Source organism: Podarcis raffonei, chromosome 8, assembly GCF_027172205.1.
Source record: "Podarcis raffonei isolate rPodRaf1 chromosome 8, rPodRaf1.pri, whole genome shotgun sequence".
NCBI classification, from domain to species: domain Eukaryota; kingdom Metazoa; phylum Chordata; class Lepidosauria; order Squamata; family Lacertidae; genus Podarcis; species Podarcis raffonei.
In genome coordinates this window covers 38894925-38916567 of record NC_070609.1, presented here as the reverse complement: position 1 = coordinate 38916567, position 21643 = coordinate 38894925, and the positions used below count along the sequence as shown (strand labels likewise).

Genomic DNA, 21643 nt, shown 5'->3' with positions numbered 1-21643 from the left:
TTTGCTGCTTTTATTGGTACCATTTCTTTGACTCCTCATGGCCCTAGGAGGGACTCACTGGAGTGTCCAGATGTGCTCTGAGGACATCCCAAAAGAGAAGCACCCACAAACATACTTATTTCACACACTCCAAGGCCAGGAAGAGAGTCCACAGCCTCCCTACTCTACCTTTTTTCCTCAGGGACATTGGCTTCAGCTCCCATCTCCCAGTTTGTCCTCCATACCTGAACCAAAGTCCAGCTTTCCAGTGGCCATCATACAGTGCCTATGGTTAACTCCGTCTCCTTTTCCCTATTCCAAAACACCCTTCTGCTGTTCTCTTCCACACATGCCCCTCGGTCCTTTCCCTGGGCCCAGAAGGCTTCCTTTCTTCAAACTTTATAGAGTGGCCAAGGCTTCATTGTCTCACAGTATCCAGATGGAAAGGTGTGGTGGTTTGATGCAGTAAAACAATGTATTAATGCTGAGTATAATCCTTAGCTAGTGGGATTACACACCAGAGTGTGCAAAAGGGGAAATTGTAGGTGTTGTTAAAATGATAATTGAATTCAAGATGTACCATCTAAGATAACAACAGCTTGAAAGTATGTGGCTAACACTAAGCTTGAATTGAGAGGTATCACCCAGTTATCCTGGCCCATCGTCATGCATTTGTGCAGCTCTAAACTGTGATCTGGACTTGCTGCAAGGCAAACCCACAAAATCATCTTGCAGCCATAGGGAGAGAAGCGGAGGTCTTCTGGCCAATTGCTCTGGTTTTGGCCTGACCTGGCCAACTTCTTGTCAGCATCGCCCTTGAGCCAGTGCCACTAACTGGACTCATCCACTTCAACCCCGACTGGGCTAGGCAAACTGGGTAGCACTTCCAGAGACCACCTTCTGCACAGGAGCAGGTCAAAGTGCTGTGGACTCACAGCTTAGAGTTGTGAGCACCAGATTCACTCCCACAAGAAGACAGTCGTTGCACAGCAGAGTATAGCAGAGTCTAGCAGAGCATAAACGACTCGGAGAGCAGCTCTGTAGAATATCTTCTTTATTCTTTCTACAACTATAATACAACTATATACAGAGCTAAATGAGGTCTAAGCATAAATGAATGCTGAACTGCACTGAGTGTCTGCAGCTGCTCTTAGCAGCAACCTTATCTAAACACATGATCTCTCTCTAACACTCAGTCTCTCTCTCTCCGACACACTGACTGACTGACTGGCTCTTTGATGTGGTGCTGGAGCAGAATAAGTAGAGAGCAGAACACCGCCCCCTCCTCTCTGGAGAATCAGCAGACTAATCAGGAGATTCTTGGATATGGGAGGGGTGAAATCTCCTCACTTCTTTCTCCACCCAACCCAGACGAGTAATAAGATGGAAGCTTATTATGGAATTGGTGCTGCTTGTACAAATAAGCGTTTTTGCAGCATCCATATATTGCATCATCAGAATGACAGGCCAGACTTTCTTCTGCACTTTAATCTGAATTTCCCTTTACTGTGGAAAATCTGGCAAGTAGAAAGAGCCCAGGATGCAGCTGCAGGTGCTGCTTTTGTGAAAGGCTCATGATGGCACATTTCTTTTATGATGATGAGCGATCTGTGGGGTGTGGTGATGTTTTTAGTGGGCAGCAATTCATGCCACTCCCCTCCTTCCATTTGCTTCCAGCCATGTTGATGACACTCCTGTGCCTATTTTCACCACTTTCTGCACACGGAAGGCATGCAGATTTCAACAATCCACTATGTGTGGAGAATTGCCTTCAAGGCTGTGATAAGAAAAGTACCAACTACAGAGGTCTAGCACAAGATCTCTCTATCACTCGTGCACAAGAAAGACTTCAGTATTTTAAAAAATCTTAACAATTTTGCCAGTGCCATATCTCACATACAAAGTACCTTTTTTGTTTCCGATACCTAGTCTTCTTGTGTCACAGCACTTACAGTGCTCAAAAGAGCAGTCCCAGTCTAAAAATTGAGCCCTAAGGACACATGACTGCAGAGGTGGCCAGCTCACTCCCAAGTTGCCTCCTAATTTGAGAAACCTTGTGATGTACTGGTGAAGGCAAAACTGCCAGCAGCCTTTTGAGGTTGGGTTCACCAGTCCTCTGTTTTGCCTTAATTATAAAACGGCTTCTGCGAGGGAGAGCAAGTAGGATATAAATGGGTGCATGTTTCGTTGAGGGAGGTGTGCCAGTAACCCAGGGCTGGTGAGTGGAGATAGGACTGGGAATGGAATCCCAGAAGACAAGAGACCCAAGAGATGCCGCTTCAATTTTTATTCAAAAGACTCATGATATAAAGCTTTACAAAGCCTCAGGCTGCTCCATCCTCATTATGCCTTGGCCCTTCCTTTGGTTCCTTCCTAGGCTCTCACCATGGCAAAACATTCCCTTCCCAAGTCACCAGCACCCCGTGTTGCTTTTCAGAGAGGTTGCAAAGCACTTTCATAATGCCAGACACACTTTCTTCGACAGTCAGGTCAGCCTGCAAGGTACAAACCATGGTTAGATAGTGATTCTGCAGAGGCACAAGAAAATCTGCAGTGATGGATGAGAGCTCAGCCAACCACATGAGCGATGGTTTTGCCTATCTAGCTACCAAAGGAGTGAGCAGAAGGGAGGGATAAGTTTGTCCTCGGTTGTAATTTTAGTGTGGGCCTGACTGAATATTCACTTCTCCAAACAATAAGCAAAATTATATGCAGCTATCCTTGGAAATCGGCACACCCCAAAAATCTGTGATGCAATTCTCCAACCAAAAATGTGATCAGCAGTGTATTTATTACAGGCAAGTGTGAATAAAAATGCATCTATTAGTGAGCTCTTTGCTTCCAGGTTGATGTATATATGAATGAATACCATGGAGAAAGTGGATAGAGGAAAGTTTTTCTCATAACACTAGACTAGAATTCTTGAACATCTAGTGAAGCAGAATGTTGGAAGATTTAGGACATACAAAAGAAAGTTAAACATGGAACTTACTCCCACAGAAGGCAGTGATGGCCGCCAACTTAGATGGCTTTAAAAGAGGATTTGACAAATTCGTGGAGGCTATCAATGGCTACTAGCCATCATGACAACAATGCTCTGCTTCCACTGCCAAAGACACCCCAACAACCGGCGGCTTCCTTAACCCAGACTTTAGTGGCCAGCTTCTTGGGGTTGGCAAGGAAGGTCAATGCTCAGGCCTGCCAGGAGGAGCCTCTTCCCTTGGGTGTGCACAGTATTAGTAAGACTTTCAGCAAGAGAACTGGTGAGGCTTAGGCTCAGCCAGACTTCCTTTTGCACTACATTTCTAGGCACAGATCCAGGATTTCCAGGTCTGTGTCTGAGTGTGGGGTGTTGGTTTTTTTTTGTTTTTTTTGTTTGTTTTGTTTTTTGCCCTGCCACTTTCCCCAGGAAACCCTGTGTTTTACTGCTGAATCAGAGCACACAACAGTTTGCGGGAAAGCTGATTGCCATTTGCTCCAGTTCAGCAGTAAAAACATTGGTTTTCCTGAGGAAAGTGGTAGGGCAATACTCTCTCTTTGCCAGGACCTGGAAATCACAGACGTGTGCCCAGAAATGTGTCCCAAAAGGAAGTGTGGATGAGCCATTAGTGTGTGTGTGTGTATAGTTCTGATTTAGAATGAAGTAATGCAGAGAGTTCTTAAGAAGAAATCCTTAGCTGACTCACCTGCTCACTTCCCAGCTCTGTTTTCACCCAGCCAGGATGAACAGCAGTGCACAGGATCCCATCATCTTTGTAGCCCATTGATTGGCACTTGGTGAGCATGTTCAAAGCAGCCTGGGGATGGACGAAGACATGAGCAGACCCCAATCATAGATGTACAGAGAGCAGAAAGGTCAACTAGGCTACTGGCTCAATATAAATTGAGGTTATAAGACCACTCACTTTGGACCCAATCTCCCTGCTGTTCACATAATCAACACTGATTGGGCAGACACTGAAGCTGAATTCTCCTAAGTTCTGGGACAGTTTTGCTACTGAGACACAGAATATACTATGCTAAAAAGATGATGGCATGTCTCTGCCATGTCCATAAAGTGTAGTTGCAGTTGCCACATCACTTGTTACTGGTCCAGAAACTCCCCCCACCAACTCTAACATCTCTAGGAGGTAACAACCACTGGCATGGAAACTGCAACAGGTACCAGGATTATATAATGTAGCCTTACCCAACCTAGCGCCCTCCAGATGTTTTGGACCTCAACTCCCATCAGTCTCAGCCAGAATGGCGACTACATGACTTTTGGAAGAATTCTTACTGTGGAATTCAGGTGCACAAAGCAATTTTATCTACTCGTAAGAACAATTTCAGTATGGACAAAACGTCCAACTTGGAGAGGAAGAAAGCTGGTGGGTGTTACACAAGGCATTTCAGTAGCACATCACTCACTAGGCCAGCCATTGTTGGGTACACAGAAAAACCTTTTCAAGGAAGGCAATGGACAGAAATGCCAGATTTGACCCATGTCCCACAGGAGAAGCCTGACCTTGCTGCAGCGATAGGAGACGACTGGGAAAGCGAAATAATGCTCTGGTGTTTTCTCAATGGATCCTAGAACAGTGGACATGTTGAGGATGGCTGCTTTCCCGCAGCTCATGCCTTTCTGATTGGATCCGTGGGCAGCCTTCTTCAGCAACGGCAATAATTCCTAAAGAGAGGCAAAAGCTCTTCAGCTGTACAAACCTGGTCTGCATAAAGATCTGCTAGTAAATGGGCACAAGATTGCAAAGACCAACCACCTCTGGCCTTGTTTCTTACACCTCTCAATTTCTACCCCACAATATCCTAGTTGGCTTTTTCAAAACAGAAGATATTAAGACTCAGCTGTGTTTGGGAGTAATGGAGGGTAGATGCTGTCACAGAGCTGGGCTGATCCTACAGAACTTTTTCTAACCAACTCAACCTGTGAATTCACCTAGCCAGAGGCTATTCTCCAGGGGCCTTTTGAAGATAGGAGGAGTGACCTCCCTAACTCAAATCCAGGTATCACCATTTACAGCCCACTAACCAAGCCCACAAACCCCATTCTTTTCTCTTAATAATTTTGACCCTCAACAATGAAGCAGTCTGCATATGCAAAGAGGAAAGGCTGCTGTATTGCCCTTTGATGTATCCGGTCAGCTGTGCTGCCAGGAGCTGGCCTGAGAGGGGCAAGTCCTAGTCCACTCTGCATCATGGGGGTCTGCTTTCCACCCTGTAGTCCAGGGAGGGATTGCTCTTCTTGTGAAGAAAAACTGACCTTGGTCACTAACATTGGGCCCACAAGGTTGATGGTGTAGACGTCCAGCATGTCTTTAGCAGTGGCTGACTCCAAAGTGCAGGGCGGCATGACCCCAGCATTGTTGATCACCACGTTCAGCCCAGCGCCTCCCAGGCGGGCCTCAACCTTCTTGGCAGCTGCCTTGACACTTGCCTCATCGGTGGTTTCTACAAAGAAGAAACAAGACTCTGTTTTGTGTAGGACTTGATTGCATTCTCACCTGTCTCGCTTGTGTCAGCTATTTACAATAGGTGGGATTATTGGCATGCTCATTCATGTAGGAGAAATGCAGGGAGAGCAGGATTGCATCTTGTGGCTCTGCTTCCAACTTCAGTGTCTTCATCTGAACACTTGTAAGCTATGTAAGGTCACATGTTTGAATGTGTACATGGAGGTTGGTGGGGGCATCTCTCTCTCTCTCCCTCACCCACACACCACTCCATGCATTGATCATACTAGAGAGCCAGGCAGATCTCTGGAGGGAATACCATTCCTAAGAGGGCTTGGCTCTCCTCCTCGCTCAGCCATTCATGGTGATATAGAGGAGGGCATCTGAGGCACAACTTCAAAGCCTGGGCTAGTTAATACAGGTGCAGATGGCTCTTGAGGTGACCAGGCCCAATACCTTTTAAAAATATATAGAATAGTTAAGCGAGGTGATACTGGGACCCACTGCCAAGAGAATTTTGGAGAAAGCATCCCTTTCAATCATACTTCCTTACCCCTCTGCAAACTTCTGTTTCTTTAAGGGGCAGTCATGCAGTTTTGCTTTGTATAGCCAGGGGGGAAGGAGCTGGGTGGGGCAGGGAGAGGTGAGGATTAGAGTTGAAATGCCATCAAGAGGTGCCTATCTTATTTCCTTCATAAGCAAATAGAAGCTTGCCTTTTGAAAAAGCCGTGGGCGCTTGTCAGTATTTGGGAGGGGCATCAAAAGCAAGCAGAACACCTAATCTCTGCTGAGGGATGCCCTTATTCAGCTTTACAGAGGAGCTGCACACACCCATTCCATTGCCATGGCAGCTGGATCCGATCATTGGGGCCTATTGCTATCAAATGTTGCTGGGTGGGGGCCATTTTTTGGCTCAGCACACCACTGCTAATCTCTGCACACATGCCAAGCCTTCCTAGTACCTTATAAGCCATTATCTTTTGGCTACTCTCAGTGATTTCTTGACTTATTACCACATGTTTCGTCTTTCTTTGCAATGCAAGCAGTTACAACAGCAAGGCATGGTCATTTGGTCATTTTGATCTACTGGAAAGTAATTCATGAACCCGGATGGCATTCTCAGCCCTCCAAAACTTGTTATCTGTTTGCAGTATGGTAGCGCTGCAGAGAGCTTGCTGGGGAGACCATGCATTAAAAGAAGGACTCAAAAATAACTTAAAAAAGGTTTTAATAAGAAAAACAAAAACTCCTTTTACACTAAATACATTAACAACCAAACCAGACCCAACCACCAACCCATCCCCCAGGGTAATGGGAGAGCTAGGTGCTGCTCCTTATATACTACACCCAAATGCTGACACACCTTAATCAAATACAACTCAGCAGCACCTGCTATGTTTCACAGCTGTAAAGCTGGGTCTCGTTATCTTGCTCTGGCCCCTTAAAGACATACACATCGAGTGGAACAATGATGAACCTTTACATTTAAAGAAACCATTCAACAAAACTATGTGTCTAATGCCTGTTATGAAATTAGAGCTAAATGTGCTGCCTCTCTCAAAGGTTTGGGTGGGTATCACAACCCTCCAACATTTCTCTGATGAAAATGATAATGTCTTATAAGGTACTAGGAAGGTTTGTGGGTGACTTAGAACCACAAGGGGAAATGGAGGAGAACAGTTAGAAAACTATTGTGCATGCTTAAAAAGGCTATGAATATTAGTCAAACCGCCCAGTTGGAGCTAGAGCTAATCAGCATGATCATGGGATGTATGTAGCGAAGGGGGTACATATCAAGGGGAAAATATGAAATAAGTGGACCGGGAAGTCTGTAAACTGCAGTCTCTCCTGACTTCCGGGTTGGCGCCATCGTCTAATGGCGGATTCCCTCCGAGCTCCGGAGGGAATCTGCTCAACAGGGGTCGGGTTCTGCCGCGGCGGCGACGCAGGGACCCTTAGAAACCACAGGCGCTGAAGCCTGTGGACCTGGTGACTCGGTGGGCACCATTTGCGCGCCCCCCCGACCCGCAAAGAAGCCTTTTTAAAGGCTTCGGAACGGGGGACGGAGGGAGGTGTGGTGCTGAGAGTTTGACTGCTTCCCCTGCTGAGTGAAGCCGCATGCCATGGACGGAGAGCGTTAACTTCTTCTTTTGAACTTTTGGATCAAAACTAACGACCCATGAGTAACACGGTAATTGGACTTAAAAGGGAAAATTACTTCTGGGAATTCGGCAAGATCGGGTAAGGTGCTAAAAAGGAAGTCAACCTGCCCGCCTTGTAAACATCGTAAAGCAAGGATTTTATTACTAAGGTTGTGTGAATGTCTTTTTTTTGTGTGGAAAAGTGCAATTAACTTTATATTGGGCCAATTTAAGTGACTGTGCTGGAGGATAAGAGAACAGAATTCACCCCTCCCCCAAAACCCGGGAGCGATCGGGGAGAGAGCCTGTGGAAGAGGTTTATAGATTTTGACAGCTGTCAAATTAGCTGTCAAAGCTGGAAAAAAAAGGAGAACTGTGTCTTTGCTGTCTTTGCTGGTTACATTTGATACAATTTGGTAACAAATTGTTAAAAACAAAGAAGAAAAGGTTAATTTGTCATTAAGTAACTAGAATCCCTCTAGAGGGGGTTCAGGACATTACAAAAATGGCTGTAAGTGGAAAAATACTGGCTGAACTGGAAAAGACCTTCCGTCTTTTGGGAAATCTACAGAAGCAGACAGATGTTTTGACTATGAGTGTAATAACAATGAAGGGAACAGTAAACAAAATTGCTGAACCTGGAAAGGATATGATTCAAGCTCCTGCAGATGAACAGGGAAGTGTTGTTGCTGATACAAAAATCCTTATAGCCAAACAGGAGAAAGAGTCTGAGTCATTTGAGATGCCATTTAAAGAATATGAGAAAGAAGGAGGCGCTGGGATGTTGCAGATGGCTAAAGAGAGCCAGAGGCCTGTTAAGTTGGAAACAATTGAAAATAAGAACATGACAATGAAAGTTTGGCTGGAAGTGAAGAATGGAATCTGGAGAGATCTCCTCTTATGGGGATCTGAAGACATATGGACAGTACAGAGTTTGGAGTCTTTGGGACATTTGAACTTATGAGAAGCAAGAAACAAGATTCTGGCTCCATTGTTAAATATGGAGGTCTGGCTGGAAGAAATATGGATTTTACTGTAACAGAGCCTCTTCGAGATTCGGAATTTAAAATAAAGGACTATCAAGAAAACCGGCAGAGAGAAATTGAGAGAGGGTTAAGTGCCTCGGATGTGAGATCGCCAGGCTGATTTTGGATGGACTGATGGACTTTGGTTGGGGATCGAAACCGGGAAAGGGGGTGGGAGGGCTTCGGGAATTTAAAGGGTGTAAAAATATGATTCTGTTTTAATTAAGTTGGCTTTTGCCACTAACATAAAAATGGGGAATTTGGGGAGAGATTTGGGGCCGACCTTAGCAAAAGATTATCAAAAATAAGTGTTTCGTGTATAAAGATTGGGATTTTTAAGTTTAAATAGGTTAATTAAATTGATGGAGGAATTTAGGGAAAGTATGTTAAGAATAAGTTTTGAAATATAAAGATAGAGGTTTAGAAGTTAAAATTTGTTTAAGATAATTGAATTAGAGGAAATAAGGTAAAGTGGGGGGGATAAAAATTGCTGAGCTAAAAATTGGAATTGGAATACAAGAAGGGCAGGTGTGGGGAACTCAAGGAAATTGGGTATGGAATATAATTATGGTAAACTTTTTAAACTGCTGTTTTTCTCTTCTTTTTTCTTTTTTTCTTTTTCTCTTTGCTGTTTTCCTTTGTATTCTTTTTTGAAAATTTTAATAAACATAATTAAAATAAAAAATAAACTGCAGTCTCCTAACCAATAAGACAATGTAGGAGGGAAATTTGGACGGATTACTTAGGGCAAATTTGTCCAACAGATTCTGACTTGTAGTGCTTGTTTTGGGCACATTAAGGGAGGGGAGAGGGCTTGTTAAAGATCCTCTATCTAGTACATGGTCTAGAGGAGCATCTAAATACAGCCAGTGCCTTAAGAAATGACCAGATACAACAGGGAGAAGAAGCTGCCAAGGCTCAAATTAAGAAGCAACAGCCTTGCTGCTGTTTGCTGAAAGAGTGGAGAGGGCTTACCGAGTTGCAGAATTGCCAGATTGGGGTGCTTGGATGCCAGGTGCCTCAGCTCCTGTAGGAAACAAAAGAAAACAAGTTATATCATGTTGTAATGTGTCCGAAGTTCCCCCACGTACATTACCACAGAGTCGTTATAACTATCTTGTAAGTAGGCCAGTCTTAGCCCCATTGTGCAGGTGGCAGCCTGAGGCTTCCATACTAGCTCCCACAAGGGCATTGTGGGACTGAACTCACAACATCAAGAAAGAACTCAAGAATGGCTGGTGAGAGCCATGTGGTGGAGCTGGAGCAACAAGTTCAAACCTCTTCACAGCTGAGGTTTACATGCAGACTGAAGGAGAACAATATGCTTAATTACCCATTTCCTCCCAAGGTGAGCTAAACCTGGCAGGACAGCTTACTCTATGGCATTAACCCTTTCATGCATTAATTAGACTTAAGCAGGTTGGTTATATGAAGCAGTTTATCCCATAGAAGGTGAGTCCTGGGTCTGAAAAGGTTGGAAATTTATGCCCTATGGGAATAGTCTTGGTGATGCAACTAACTGACCAAAACAGCCAAGTGAGGGGCCATCTACCCCTGAGAAATTGTGCAGCTATTCCAAAGTTTTTAAAAAGCTGGATTTTCTGTGCTCAGAAAACAACAGCTGGAAGCTGAAGAGGAGAAGCATTAGAGGGGAATGTTTTCACATTGTGCAGGTGCCTTGAACAAAGGTGTGGTTGTTCCATAGTAAATGCCCATCTTAACTTTTAACATTCCCTGGAGCTAGTTGAACATGGCTGCTACCACTGTGAAAGCTCCAAAGTATTCAATGTAGGCTGACTTCACCATGTTAAAATGAGGTCATGTGCTAAGGAGTTTCTTTGCAAACCACAGCAGTAGACTCTTTTTTTCTCTTATTGGAACAATGTGTCATTCTAATATTCAGCCTCATGTTTATTTCTCTTTGCTGCAAACTCAGTTTGCCTCCAGCAACACTCAACTTCCGCATTTGTAAATAAATCCAAGCCTCCCTGTTCTCTCCTCCAAACGGAGAGACCCCTAAATTAGGGAAGTCTAGAGCATGCAACTCCACAAACAAAACAACCAACCAACTAACCAGAGTTCTCAAACAAGGCTTTGCAAACTTGCCTATCTCCTGTTTTAAATTCCCTGGCTGAGACGAGCCTCTTGCTTATATAACAACTTGGAAACTTTTTAGCACAGATTCTGAATAGGGCTCTTGCATGCAACACTGACTTATGGAAGTCAGAGTAACGCAATCTGGCAGCAGGGAAGGAGAGATTCCAGCTGGAAAGGATGGAGTGTGGATGGATGCCTGACAGTTGCTTCAGGGGAGGGAAAAAAGTGGATCTTTCTTTTGCATGCACACCCAGGAATTGAAATCCCTTAACTGGAGGAAAGAAGATATTTCTGCTTATAAACAATGTGCAGGGGTTGGGGAGACAATGGGATTTGCAGAAAGAAGCCTGTCTCAGACACATCAGCTTTGCAGAGAGAAAGTGTTTGTCCTCCTATCGTGGAGGGGAGTGTGTGTGTGTGTGTGTGTGTGTGTGTGTGTGTGTGTGTGTGTCGAGAGGGAGACTTTCTGCCTTCAAAGTCAGCTAAAGAGAGTCTAACAACTCACCTGTGCTCTGGCCCCTTCTGGATCCCGGCAGGTTGCGAACACTACTTGGGGAGGGTTTGGTTTCTCAAGGAAACATTTCACCAGCTGCAGCCCGATGCCTCGGTTGGATCCTGTCACCAACACACTGCGAATGTGACCTGATTCCATCCTGTTCTCACAGAAGCCGTTACTCCTTTCTGCAGCTCCTCTGTGCCTTGCCCCAAGTTTTCTTTCCAGTGGGCTGGGCGTGTGTCATTTCCTGCCGTGACTGGGGCACCCGCCTTCCTTCCCACTGGCTGGCTGCAGAAGAATATCAGATTCCGTGTAGGCAAGCTTAGACTGCTCTTTGCTCAGAACCAATGGGCAGAAGGGATATGGTCAAGCATGAGGAAGTTTTTACAAGTTTTGCAGGCTTTTGGACTTAAAAATAAATAAGCCTCCAAGTCCTGTGAAATAAATGGGTGTGTGTGCACCAGTGCTTCTCAAGTATTTTAGATTGAATTGGGACCCACCTGTAAAAATTTCCACTTGACCTATGCTTTCTAGGCATGGGTCTGAGTGGTTTACCCCCCCCCCTTTCCAAGGAAAAAACTGTTCTTTAGTGGCAGATCAGAAGAAATGGCAATCCAGGGGAAACCCAAATTGCTGTTTGCCCCGATTGAGCGCTAAAGATTTGTTTTCCCAGGGGAAAACAGCAGGGCAATAGGAAGTGTGGATAAGCTGTAAATTCTCCTTTCAAATCCCATCATCCTTCCTGAAACAGTCCATACAAGTAAGGACAAATTCCAATTCCTTCACATCTTCAATAGTATTTACTCATGTCACAGAGCAGAAGTGGGGGACATGTCATGCTCTTTCTGGGGTAGTTTGTCCACCTTTTGTCGCCCCCCCCCCACTCAGCTCTCACCTGTGGCTCCTAGAAGCTGTCAGCATGCAACAGTGGCCACACCCTGGGAAATGGCTTTGACTGGCTGGCTAAACCAGGTGAGAGTACCCGATTACAACTCAGGGAGGTAGACTAGTATTTCATTTTCCTTTCCTTTCTTTTTTTACAATCAGGTAGTATATAAATTTTTTTTGGGGGGGGGAATAAAATAAATAATTTTCAGAAAACTAGAAGGGATGTTGGGAGTGCAGTGGCAGCAACTGTGAGAGGTCTCTGACTTGCACCAAGCTCAGGACTATCAGAAACTAGCCCAGGCCAGGAGAAAACCAGGCTGGCAATAATACTATTAGTAATAGCATGTATGCATAGAGGTGGTAGCCTGTTTCCTTTAGGAGGTATGCTAAAAGAAAAAAAATATCTCTAATTCCCTTATGGGGTATATAGAGCTCGTATAGAGTCCTTAGATGGAGTTCCCTATTGGTCGGAGAGAAAAAGCAGAGGACAAGAAGTGTATATTGAAAAGCAAAGCAGCTTTATTAAGGAGAAAATAAACTGTTGCAACAGGGTCCCCACTCACCACACGCAGGAGGGAGGAGAACCCCAAACAAAAGAAAAACAGAAGTTTATACCTTCCAATCCACAGGTCGACCTTCCCACAACCTATCCAGCCAGAGCGTCAGTCATACATCAGAAATACGTTATAGAAGGGAGGTACATCAGTTACAGATAAGTTTCACAGGATGCAGCTAAGTCTTTGACACTTCATTGAGCACTCAGTACAATGGTACCTCGTGTTACAGACACTTCAGGTACAGACACTTCAGGTTACAGACTCCGCTAACCCAGAAATAGTACTTCGGGTTAAGAACTTTTGCTTCAGGATGAGAACAGAAATCGCACGGCGGCAGCAGGAGGCCCCATTAGCTAAGTAGTACCTCAGGTTAAGAACAGTTTCAAGTTAAGAATGGACCTCCAGAACGAATTAAGTTCTTAACCCAAGGTACCACTGTATTTAACATTTATATGTGGGGGACACACCCTTAGGAATGTGAAGAGGAAGTATTGAAAGAGCAACAAAGGGAATCTAGGGCTTGGGGTTTTGGCTTAACAGCATATAGACTTAACTCATTCCCTTACCCTTTGTCTGAATAATAAACCTTATTGTTTTATCAGTTTTTGTCTCTCTCTATATACTGTGTAAATCACATAAGGCATTATGTAATGTATATGGAAAACACTGCTTGAAGGTTTCTGAATGAGCTTCCGCCATCCACTGAATAAATGGCTTGGCATTTGTGGATTGGTGTTATTCATTATAGACAGTTTCTGTATTCTTAAAATAGGTGTGAATGCCATTACTTCAATGCAGGGGAGATTTCTGAGCAAGGCTGAACTTCAACCCAGAGGCTAAAACAGCTGTGCCCCCAAAGGACGGCTTGCCCCGGACAGCCTATTCAGGATGAGTGTGCAGTTGCTACACTTGTTGGGTAGAAAATCTGCAGCCACCAAGAGCAGCTGGATGAAGAGAAAGGGAACCCTGCACCTCCTCTGCGGGACAACAAGGTCTTCTCCTTTGAAGAAGGAGCAAGTGGAGGTGGGGCTATGTTGCCAAGTCGGTTCTTTCCCTCCACCAAACTGAAAACCAAAACAACTTGCAAACTTGAAATGGGATCTATCAGTTGGCATCAACAGGCATTTCTAGATATAACAGAAACAAGCAAGCAAGCGAGAAAGAAATGGAAGCGGGCAACTCAGGAAGTTCACATAGCTTTATCTGTGTTTTATTGCCATCACAGACTTCATGGAGCGGATGGATGGAGGCCCATGATTTGTGACTCGTTTTCTCACCAAGGAACAACACGCCCTTTCCAGTCAATGAAAGACCCTGAGTCTTTGTCAGTGACAGCAGAAAGCACTTTCAAGATCCTACTGCAACTCTCACTCACTGTAGTTGGGACCTATGAAATTGAGAGGGAACAGTTAGAAACGCCACGGGAATTACTAGGGAATCTGCCTTTCCCCTGGTTGACAGGGCTGACTACCTATTCTGTTCTATCAGTCTCTCACCCTCATGAGCACAGGGACAGACCTTGTCATAAACTGCCACACAACGGAATGCATGAACATGTGCAAGCGAGAAGGCCCTGGCATCTCCTCTCCAATCCCAGAGCTGCTCACCAGCGCCACCTGCTGCTGCGCCTGCTTCCAACTTTTGTGTTATACTATTTTATTGAAATGTGTTTTTTTTTAGATATGTACCAATGACCCCTGATTGTTTGTGCCTCCTATTTACCTCTTTCTCACTTCCTTAAGAAATTATCTATATTTTAAAGTATCATACAGATGTTTCCCAATGCATAGGTTGAATTAACTTTTTTTTTAACTTGAATTAACCAAGTTTATACCCTCTCCATCTGCACAAGGAACATCTTATTGGGGTTCATTGATTGAGCTGGAGTCCCTCCCCAGGAGTCTGGCCTTTTGCAGTTTAAAAGAGGGCATTCTTCCAATTCAAGGTATTATTATTAATTATTGAATTTATACACACTCACAGGTCTTAGGGCAGTTTACAGAAGTACAACCAGACTAAGGTGTAGTTGGAGCTCAAAGTGAGTGTTACACCTGCCCAAGAAAGACCTCAGCAATGGATTTGAGGCTGCTCCTTATGCAGCAAATGTGGAGCCCCCAGGAAGACTCTCTGATACTCCCTGGCCTTCCATTACAGAGACTTCCTCAAAGGGGAAAATCACTAAAATGCCTGACCATCCAAGGCATTTTAATGGGTGGATCTGGCCTCACTTACCAGACATGTCCCCATGGAAGTTTTCACCCAGCCAGGGTGGATGGAGATGCAAAGGATCCCCAACGGACCATACTCCAAGGACTGGCACCTGGTCAGCATGTTCACAGCAGCCTGAGGGCAAGAGGTGCCATGAGAAGAGGGCACATCAGGTGTGAGGTGTTCCAGGCAGAGGGCCCTTAAAGACTCAGGAGCACCAGGGTCCAGTTGCCCTGATAATTACACAAAAAGGTGGTGTCCAAGGTCTGGTTGCCCCCCCCCCCAGTGTTTAGGATTAGGGAGGATGCACACACAGGGCACCAGTGCTGCCTGTGCTGCCTGGAGAAGTTCATAGCATATCCAGCTTAAAAGCAGCACTCAGGTAGCAGCAGCAGCAGCAGGAGGAGGAGGAGGAGCTGGCCACTCTCTGGCAGCCAGAGCACAGAAGGCTGGGTGGTTAAATGCTGAACCTCTGAGTGTGGCCAAGAAGTGGTGAGTTCACCATTCAGAATTATTATTTCATTTATTTAAACAAGGCCATCATTATCAATGACATTGCATTTTTCGTTTGGGTGATGTAATGGTGGTGCAATTGATAACGACTGTATATGATTTTATCATATCACCGTTACCATTACGTCACCCAAATAAATAATGAAAGGTAGATGACACGGTATATCTACACAAACATAAATTTTATGCTGTTTCTGGGCATTATAATTCCTGTTGCCACTAAAAATTCAGGCCTTGAGGAGCTACCCCAGTGAACTGTTGTCATGAGGGTGAAGTTGCATGAAAACCCTGGTGCAGAATAAGTTTAAAAGTGGATCTCATCAACGTCACATTTTCCAACACATCCACTAGGCTCTGACGTTTACCCTACATAAGAACTCGAAATTTCATAACTTGGCTAATTCACAAACCACTTGGAATCTGGTGCTTCCTTTAGACTAACTGGTGTGGGCTGCTGTTTTGGACTAGCTGCATCTTCCACATCTTAATCATACTTCAAACATTAGGAGCACACAGCCTTGAGAGGTACCTTGCTGCAGCGGTAGGAGATGACTTGAGAGAGGCCCCATCCAGCCATTTTCTCCAGAGAGCCAAAGTCACTGGCTATGTTGACAATGCTTGCCTTGCTGCAGCTCAGCCCTTCTTGGAGGCTTCTTTGGGCAGCAACCTTCAGCAAGGGCAAGAAGGCCTGGGAGAAACCAGCACAACTGGGCTCATTAGATGGAAGGAAGATCCCAGGCGATGGACAGCCACTCAGAGAAGCCATTTCTAGTGGCAGGAAAGTAGCGAAGGAAGGACTGGAAAGGGGGAAGTGTGGAAATGAATGGGCTAAACTGCAGGAGGAGAAGGGGCAGAACAGCAACCTTGACATCACTGAGTTTGGGCTCGTCTTTCTCCTTGCATGCTTTCATCTTCCTGTTTAGGGTCACTGTCAGACAACCCATCACATTGTCGTAACTATTGTCTCATTCACACAAACAGGAACACAGGAAGCTGTCTTCTATTGAGTCAGACCATTGGTTCATCTAACTCAGTACTGTCTACACTGTCTGGCAGCAGTTCTCCAGGGTTTCAGATAGGAGTCTCTCTTTAGCCTTCCCTGGAGATGCCAAATGACTGAACCTGGGAATTCTGCATGCAAGGCAGATACTCCATCACTGAGCTGCAGCCCTTAATGTTAATAATAATTAATAATAATAATAATACCATTAATATATTATATAATTTTAATTTTAACATTATTATTTGCACACACACACATATAGTGTATATGCATATATATTCTCCTTAAAAAAAACTTATTTAGAAAATAACTCTTTGGTACAAGCCCCCTATCTGATGTTTAAAAATGGACCTCATCAATGTCAACAAACTTCCCTTGTCAGATCCTAGGAAGACACTTGCAGGGTTTGAGGGGGGTCGTCGTTGTAATAAAGTACCCTTCTCCGATGATCCATTGAAACCTCACGTTCCCTCAGTCCTTGCCTGGTTGTTTTATCCCCATAGTCCAGAACAGACTTAACCTAAATCAAATCCACCTCAGCACCACTGCCCTATTGCCACCAAAGTCCAAGTGTCTTCCTTGTGACCAGGATCCTGGGCCCATCTGACCTGAGCAGACTCTTGGGGCCATGCTTGCCTTGAGCAGACTTGGTCTAAGATGAAGAAGTCTCACGTATCTGTCACTAGGACTTCTGTGGCTCTTGGGAGACCGTTTCCTTCCTGCACCTGTTCTCACTCTCATCATGTAACTTCTGGAAGGTTCCAGAGAAATGAAGAGTTTGCCCCCCCCCCAACCTGGCACATCCTCACCTGACTGACTTGCAAGGTTCCCACAGTGTTTGTGTTGTACAGGTCGGACATGTTCTTGGCTGTTTCATTAGCCAAGTGGGTAAACTTGACCAAAATGGCAGCATTGTTAATTAGCAATGTCAGGCCATTTTCTTTGACGTGCTCCTCGACTCTCTGCACAGCAGCCTCAATGCTCTTCAGATCTCGGATATCTGCTTGAAGAAAAGGGATAGCGATGAGCAAGATCTCTTGATTGATTTAGCTAACTAGCCCTGTCTTAGCAGCAGTGGCTGTCCAAGTTTTAGAAGATACCAGAGACCAACTTGGGACCTTCTGCAGACAAAGTAGATGTTCTCATCTTGAGCTATGGCTCCTCAGTTTAGCACACTACACTATGGTTTGCCTGCTTGATGAAGCCATCAGATGACCATTTCACCACAAATTCACCACAGGATCAGACTGGCTGGACCAATGGTTGGAGCTGGTAGAAGGAAGTTTCTTAAGTTCCTGTGTTTAAGCTCTCAGCCAATTTCTGGGAGGCTTGCACTCATGCATCAGCCACAAGAGCAGTAGAGCATTCTGGCATGTTTTTATTTCTGGCTTGTGTTCCACAGTGCCAGTGCTTCCTGGGAACACCTCTATTCAGGTGGGGATGAAACTATATGTGATGCCAACAACAAGATGAAGACAGTAAGTGAGAATTTGAAGGGGAAATGTGTAAAATTTTGCATCCATCAGCAGTGTTAGCAGGATGAAAACATACATACCTAACTGTAGCACCACCAGGTTTGGATGTTGCAGAGCCAGCTTTTTCAACTTCTACAAAAAAAAAAAGGAAAAGAGCATTTATGAAACCCCCTTTTTTACACCAAAATGATGAGACCCAGTGGAGGATATTAGTGCAGAAGTGGCCACATCCCAAGCATCCAAAGTTCCCCTTGCTATGTCATCTATTCCTCCATAATCTGCCATCCTAATGTGACCTCCTAATATTTTGGACTACAATTCCCAGATGACAACTGCAGTCCTAAGCAGCTGGAATACCCTGGGCAGGGGATGCCTCATTCTGTATCTCTTTGGAGCAATTGCTTCTCCTGTGCAAATGGAACCGCACAGAATTGGAACTATGTGACAGCCCCCGTGAAATTGCGTGAGGCTTCCAGTGGCTTCTTTCCTCTCCTTGATATTACTGCCCCATATTTCTGCTTGTGCAATGGATAGGACCAGCCTTACCTTCCCATTAGGTCCTTCAGGATCCAGACTGGTGGCAAACACCCACTCTGGCGGGTTTGGCTTCATCAGGAACTGGCTGACAAGTCCCAGGCCAATCCCCTGATTAGATCCTGTCACTAGAACACTCTGGACATGAAATTTATCCATGGCTGTTGGTTTGCAGGCTTCAGAATTCTTATATAGCACCTGTGTTCTAGGATGACTCAAAAGAATGCACAACATTTTAACACAGCAGTGTGTACATTTGAACTGCCTTACAAGAAAATTCTCAGGAAGCATCTTCCTCAGTGACTCATGAAAGATGCTTTCCAATTAAATATAACTGGTAGGCATTGTGAAGAAGCTTCGAAGTTAACCTGAGCAAGGCCCAGCCTGGTGTGTGCAAAGTCCAATATTTATGTGACCTGAGATTTGTAAGACAGATGATACGATGCGATATGATGCAATACAATACAATACAATACAATACTCTTTATTGTCATTGTCCCATACAGAACAACGAAATTGAAAAAAATCTACATAAGACATTAAAAAACCAACAAGCCTGCTACCCCAGCCATCCCAACCCCGTTAGCCCCCTGAAAACTCCGATACCCCATTTAAAAATACAATATACTTCCACAGAGACTCCTTACACAGCGTTTAAAATCAAAATCGCATTTGGATAGAAACTATTTCTCAGGCAGCTAGTCCTAGTCTTTATAACCCTGTACCTTCTTCCAGAAGGCAGAAGCTGAAAGAGATCATTTCCAGGACGTGCACTATCCTGCGCTATCTCTGCAGCTTTCTAATGGCACCTGGAAGCATAGATTTGATCCAATGTGGGAAGAGTGCACCCAATTTATTCTCTCCGCAGTCTTTACAACCCTGGACAGCATTGTTTTTTCTCTGACCGTGCAGCTCCCAAACCACACACACAGACCATAAGTTAATACACTCTCAACAGTACAATGGTAAAATGCCATCAACAGGTCCTTTGAGAGATTGTTTTTCCAGAGGTTTCTCAGAAAATATAACCTCTGCTGTGCTCTCTTCATCAGGTCTTTGCTGTTTTCGCCCCAGGTTAGGTCATCTCTCAACTCCATTCCCAGAAATCGAAACACCAAGACCTGTTCCATGCACTTCCCCTCAATAATAAGTGGCTGAATATTCCATTTACATTTCCTAAAGTCCACAATAATCTCTTTTGTTTTCTTTCAGTTAAGGAGTAAGTTGTTTTTCCTGCACCACTCCCCCAACTGCTCAACTTCCTTCCTATAGGCTGCCTCCCCCTCTCCAGCCATGATTAAACCAACCACCATTGTATCATCTGCAAACTTAATGATCTTATTACTGGGGTATTTGGGGGCACAGTCAGCTGTATAGAGCGTATATAAAAGTGGACTCAACACGCACCCCTGCGGCATCCCCGTATTCATGCTGAGATCGGCAGAGATGTAGGAACCCATCTTGACCCGTTGGGAACGGTTTGATAGAAAATCTAATGAGTAAGACAGATAAGAAAAGGGGCATGTCAAGGAAATGGGGCAGTGTCTACTAAAATGCTATGTTAGGAATGTACGGTAATCACCAATAAGAGCATATGAACTGAACAAGCTCATACTTCTGTGAAATGTAACCAATCAATTTAAAATTCTTTGTCTCAGAGTGCTCAGAAAGGGTATAAAAGATTTTGGTACTGTGCCATTTGCATCTCATGACCTGCACCATACCTTGGAAAGACCAGGGGATCCTAATGCAGCAGTGAAATAAGTATCAACCTCCTGGGTGCTTTTGCTTTATGGAAGTGGTCTCTGTCTATTCGTATTAGTCCCACCTGGAGACGGACAAGGCGGTATGGAGTTTTTCCACAGCATCAGGTTCCTTCAGAATTCAAGCACAGTTTCTCCAAACACAGTAAGAACTAAGTCAAGGCTGACTACCCAAATAACTTCAAGTTTCTAGGCCACAACTCAAGACCAAACTCTGCAAGTATTCTTAGCTCAGAACTGGACTGCTTTAGGGACTGAATAATGGAATCCTTTCAAGTCCTTTCCTGACCCTTGGGCTGAGTGGATGTCATCTAATTACCCTGCTAGCCTGCTTAGATGGTTGGTGAGCAATCCAGGGGTTGGCATTGTTTAATTCTGCTCACTGCACAGCTTCCATTGTGAAGGGCAAAACACCAAGCCAGGCATAAAGCCCCAAAATGCTTTTTTTGGTACCATTATTAAGCATCCCTGAAGTTGCATCACTGACTGCCACCCACTTTTATTCACCTTTACTTGGAAATAAACCAATGAGCACAAAGGGAGTTGCCCCAAGTCACTTTGACAGTCAGGACTGGCGCCTTAGTTGGCACCCATTTATTACTCTGCGGCTGCTATAAAGCTTTTAAAAAGGCTATTCTGGTTGCTAGTGAAAAGGACTAAAAGCTTAGAGTTGTGTGTGTGTGTTGTAGGCCATCTAGGAATCTAGCCCCTAGCCTGATGCAGGAAGTCCCCATTGGGTATTTGTCCTCTTCTCTGTGACTGTTCCATTCACCCTTTGTTTTTCTTTTTTTAAAATGATATTTATTAAGATTTTCCACCATAGTACAATAAAAAATCAAAAAAGAGAAAAAACAAAGTTTAAAAACACATACAGTTCACAATCCTTATTTTCTATAACATATTTCCCTGACTTCCCCACACCTCTCCCTCTTGTATTCCAGGTCAGATTGTTGGTTCAACAAGTTCTTATCCCTATTTTTAAACCTTTTTATATTTAGTTCTTCTTTAAAAAAAACCAATTTTGCCTTATGGACTTCATATTTATACATCATTGCTTATTCTTTAAACCTTTTTCTAAAGTCGGCCTAAATTCCCTTCCACGATTTCCCCAATTTTCATACAAATATCCAAACAAAATAAAAACAGAACAAGTTAGATTATACACCCTTTGGATTCCCAAACTCCACCCCCCCCTTTCCCGGTTTCAATCCCCAACAAACGTCCATCAGTCCATCTACTATCAGCCTGGAGACCTCACGTCCGAGGCTCTTAATTCTCTCTCAATTCCTCTCTGCCGGTTTTTTTGATAGTCCTTGGTATTAAGCACCAAATCTCGGAGAAGCTCTAGGCCAATAGGGTCCATGTTTCTTCCAGCCAGACCTCCATACTTAAAAGTGGAGCCTGAATCTTGTTTCTTAATCCTTTCAAGTCCAAATGTCCCCAAAGCTCCACCTTCCACCTTAATCAGATTTGTAATCCTTAGGTCTTCAGATCTCCACATAAGGAGATCCCTC

General features: G+C 44.4%; 2 protein-coding genes across 3 annotated transcripts; both read right to left on the bottom strand.

Moving 5' to 3' along the window:
* Window positions 1-2251: 2251 nt before the first annotated feature.
* LOC128419090 (C-factor-like) lies at window positions 2252-11470 on the bottom strand. The gene is made up of 6 exons (XM_053399427.1): window positions 11198-11470; window positions 9571-9622; window positions 5240-5427; window positions 4487-4648; window positions 3666-3776; window positions 2252-2474 (listed from the first exon to the last, which is right to left on the bottom strand). Exons 1-6 carry the CDS (start codon window positions 11342-11344, stop codon window positions 2361-2363), a joined length of 774 nt encoding a protein of 257 aa, XP_053255402.1. The 5' UTR covers window positions 11345-11470; the 3' UTR covers window positions 2252-2360.
* Window positions 11471-12878: 1408 nt separating this feature from the next.
* LOC128419088 (C-factor-like) lies at window positions 12879-20877 on the bottom strand. Of its 2 annotated transcripts, XM_053399425.1 has the most exons (8): window positions 20091-20877; window positions 19774-19858; window positions 18379-18571; window positions 17913-17964; window positions 17167-17357; window positions 15884-16042; window positions 14866-14976; window positions 12879-14020 (listed from the first exon to the last, which is right to left on the bottom strand). In XM_053399425.1, exons 2-8 carry the CDS (start codon window positions 19824-19826, stop codon window positions 13907-13909), a joined length of 873 nt encoding a protein of 290 aa, XP_053255400.1. In that variant the 5' UTR covers window positions 19827-19858; window positions 20091-20877; the 3' UTR covers window positions 12879-13906. The 2 variants fall into 2 exon arrangements, with proteins under 2 accessions (XP_053255400.1, XP_053255399.1); XM_053399424.1 differs by having other exon boundaries at window positions 18379-20877.
* Window positions 20878-21643: the final 766 nt, after the last annotated feature.

Coding starts and splice junctions, on each gene's coding strand:
- LOC128419090 (XM_053399427.1), bottom strand. CDS start 11,344: ATGGAATCAGGTCACATTCGCAGTGTGTTGGTGACAGGATCCAACCGA. Junction 5,428..9,570: donor TCTGGCAATTCTGCAACTCG/GTAAGCCCTCTC, acceptor TCTTCTTTGTAG/AAACCACCGATGAGGCAAGT. Junction 4,649..5,239: donor GCCCAATGTTAGTGACCAAG/GTCAGTTTTTCT, acceptor GCCTCTCTTTAG/GAATTATTGCCGTTGCTGAA.
- LOC128419088 (XM_053399424.1), bottom strand. CDS start 18,657: ATGCTTCCTGAGAATTTTCTTGTAAGGCAGTTCAAATGTACACACTGC. Junction 17,358..17,912: donor CCTGGTGGTGCTACAGTTAG/GTATGTATGTTT, acceptor TTCTTCAAGCAG/ATATCCGAGATCTGAAGAGC. Junction 16,043..17,166: donor GAACCTTGCAAGTCAGTCAG/GTGAGGATGTGC, acceptor GGTTTCTCCCAG/GCCTTCTTGCCCTTGCTGAA.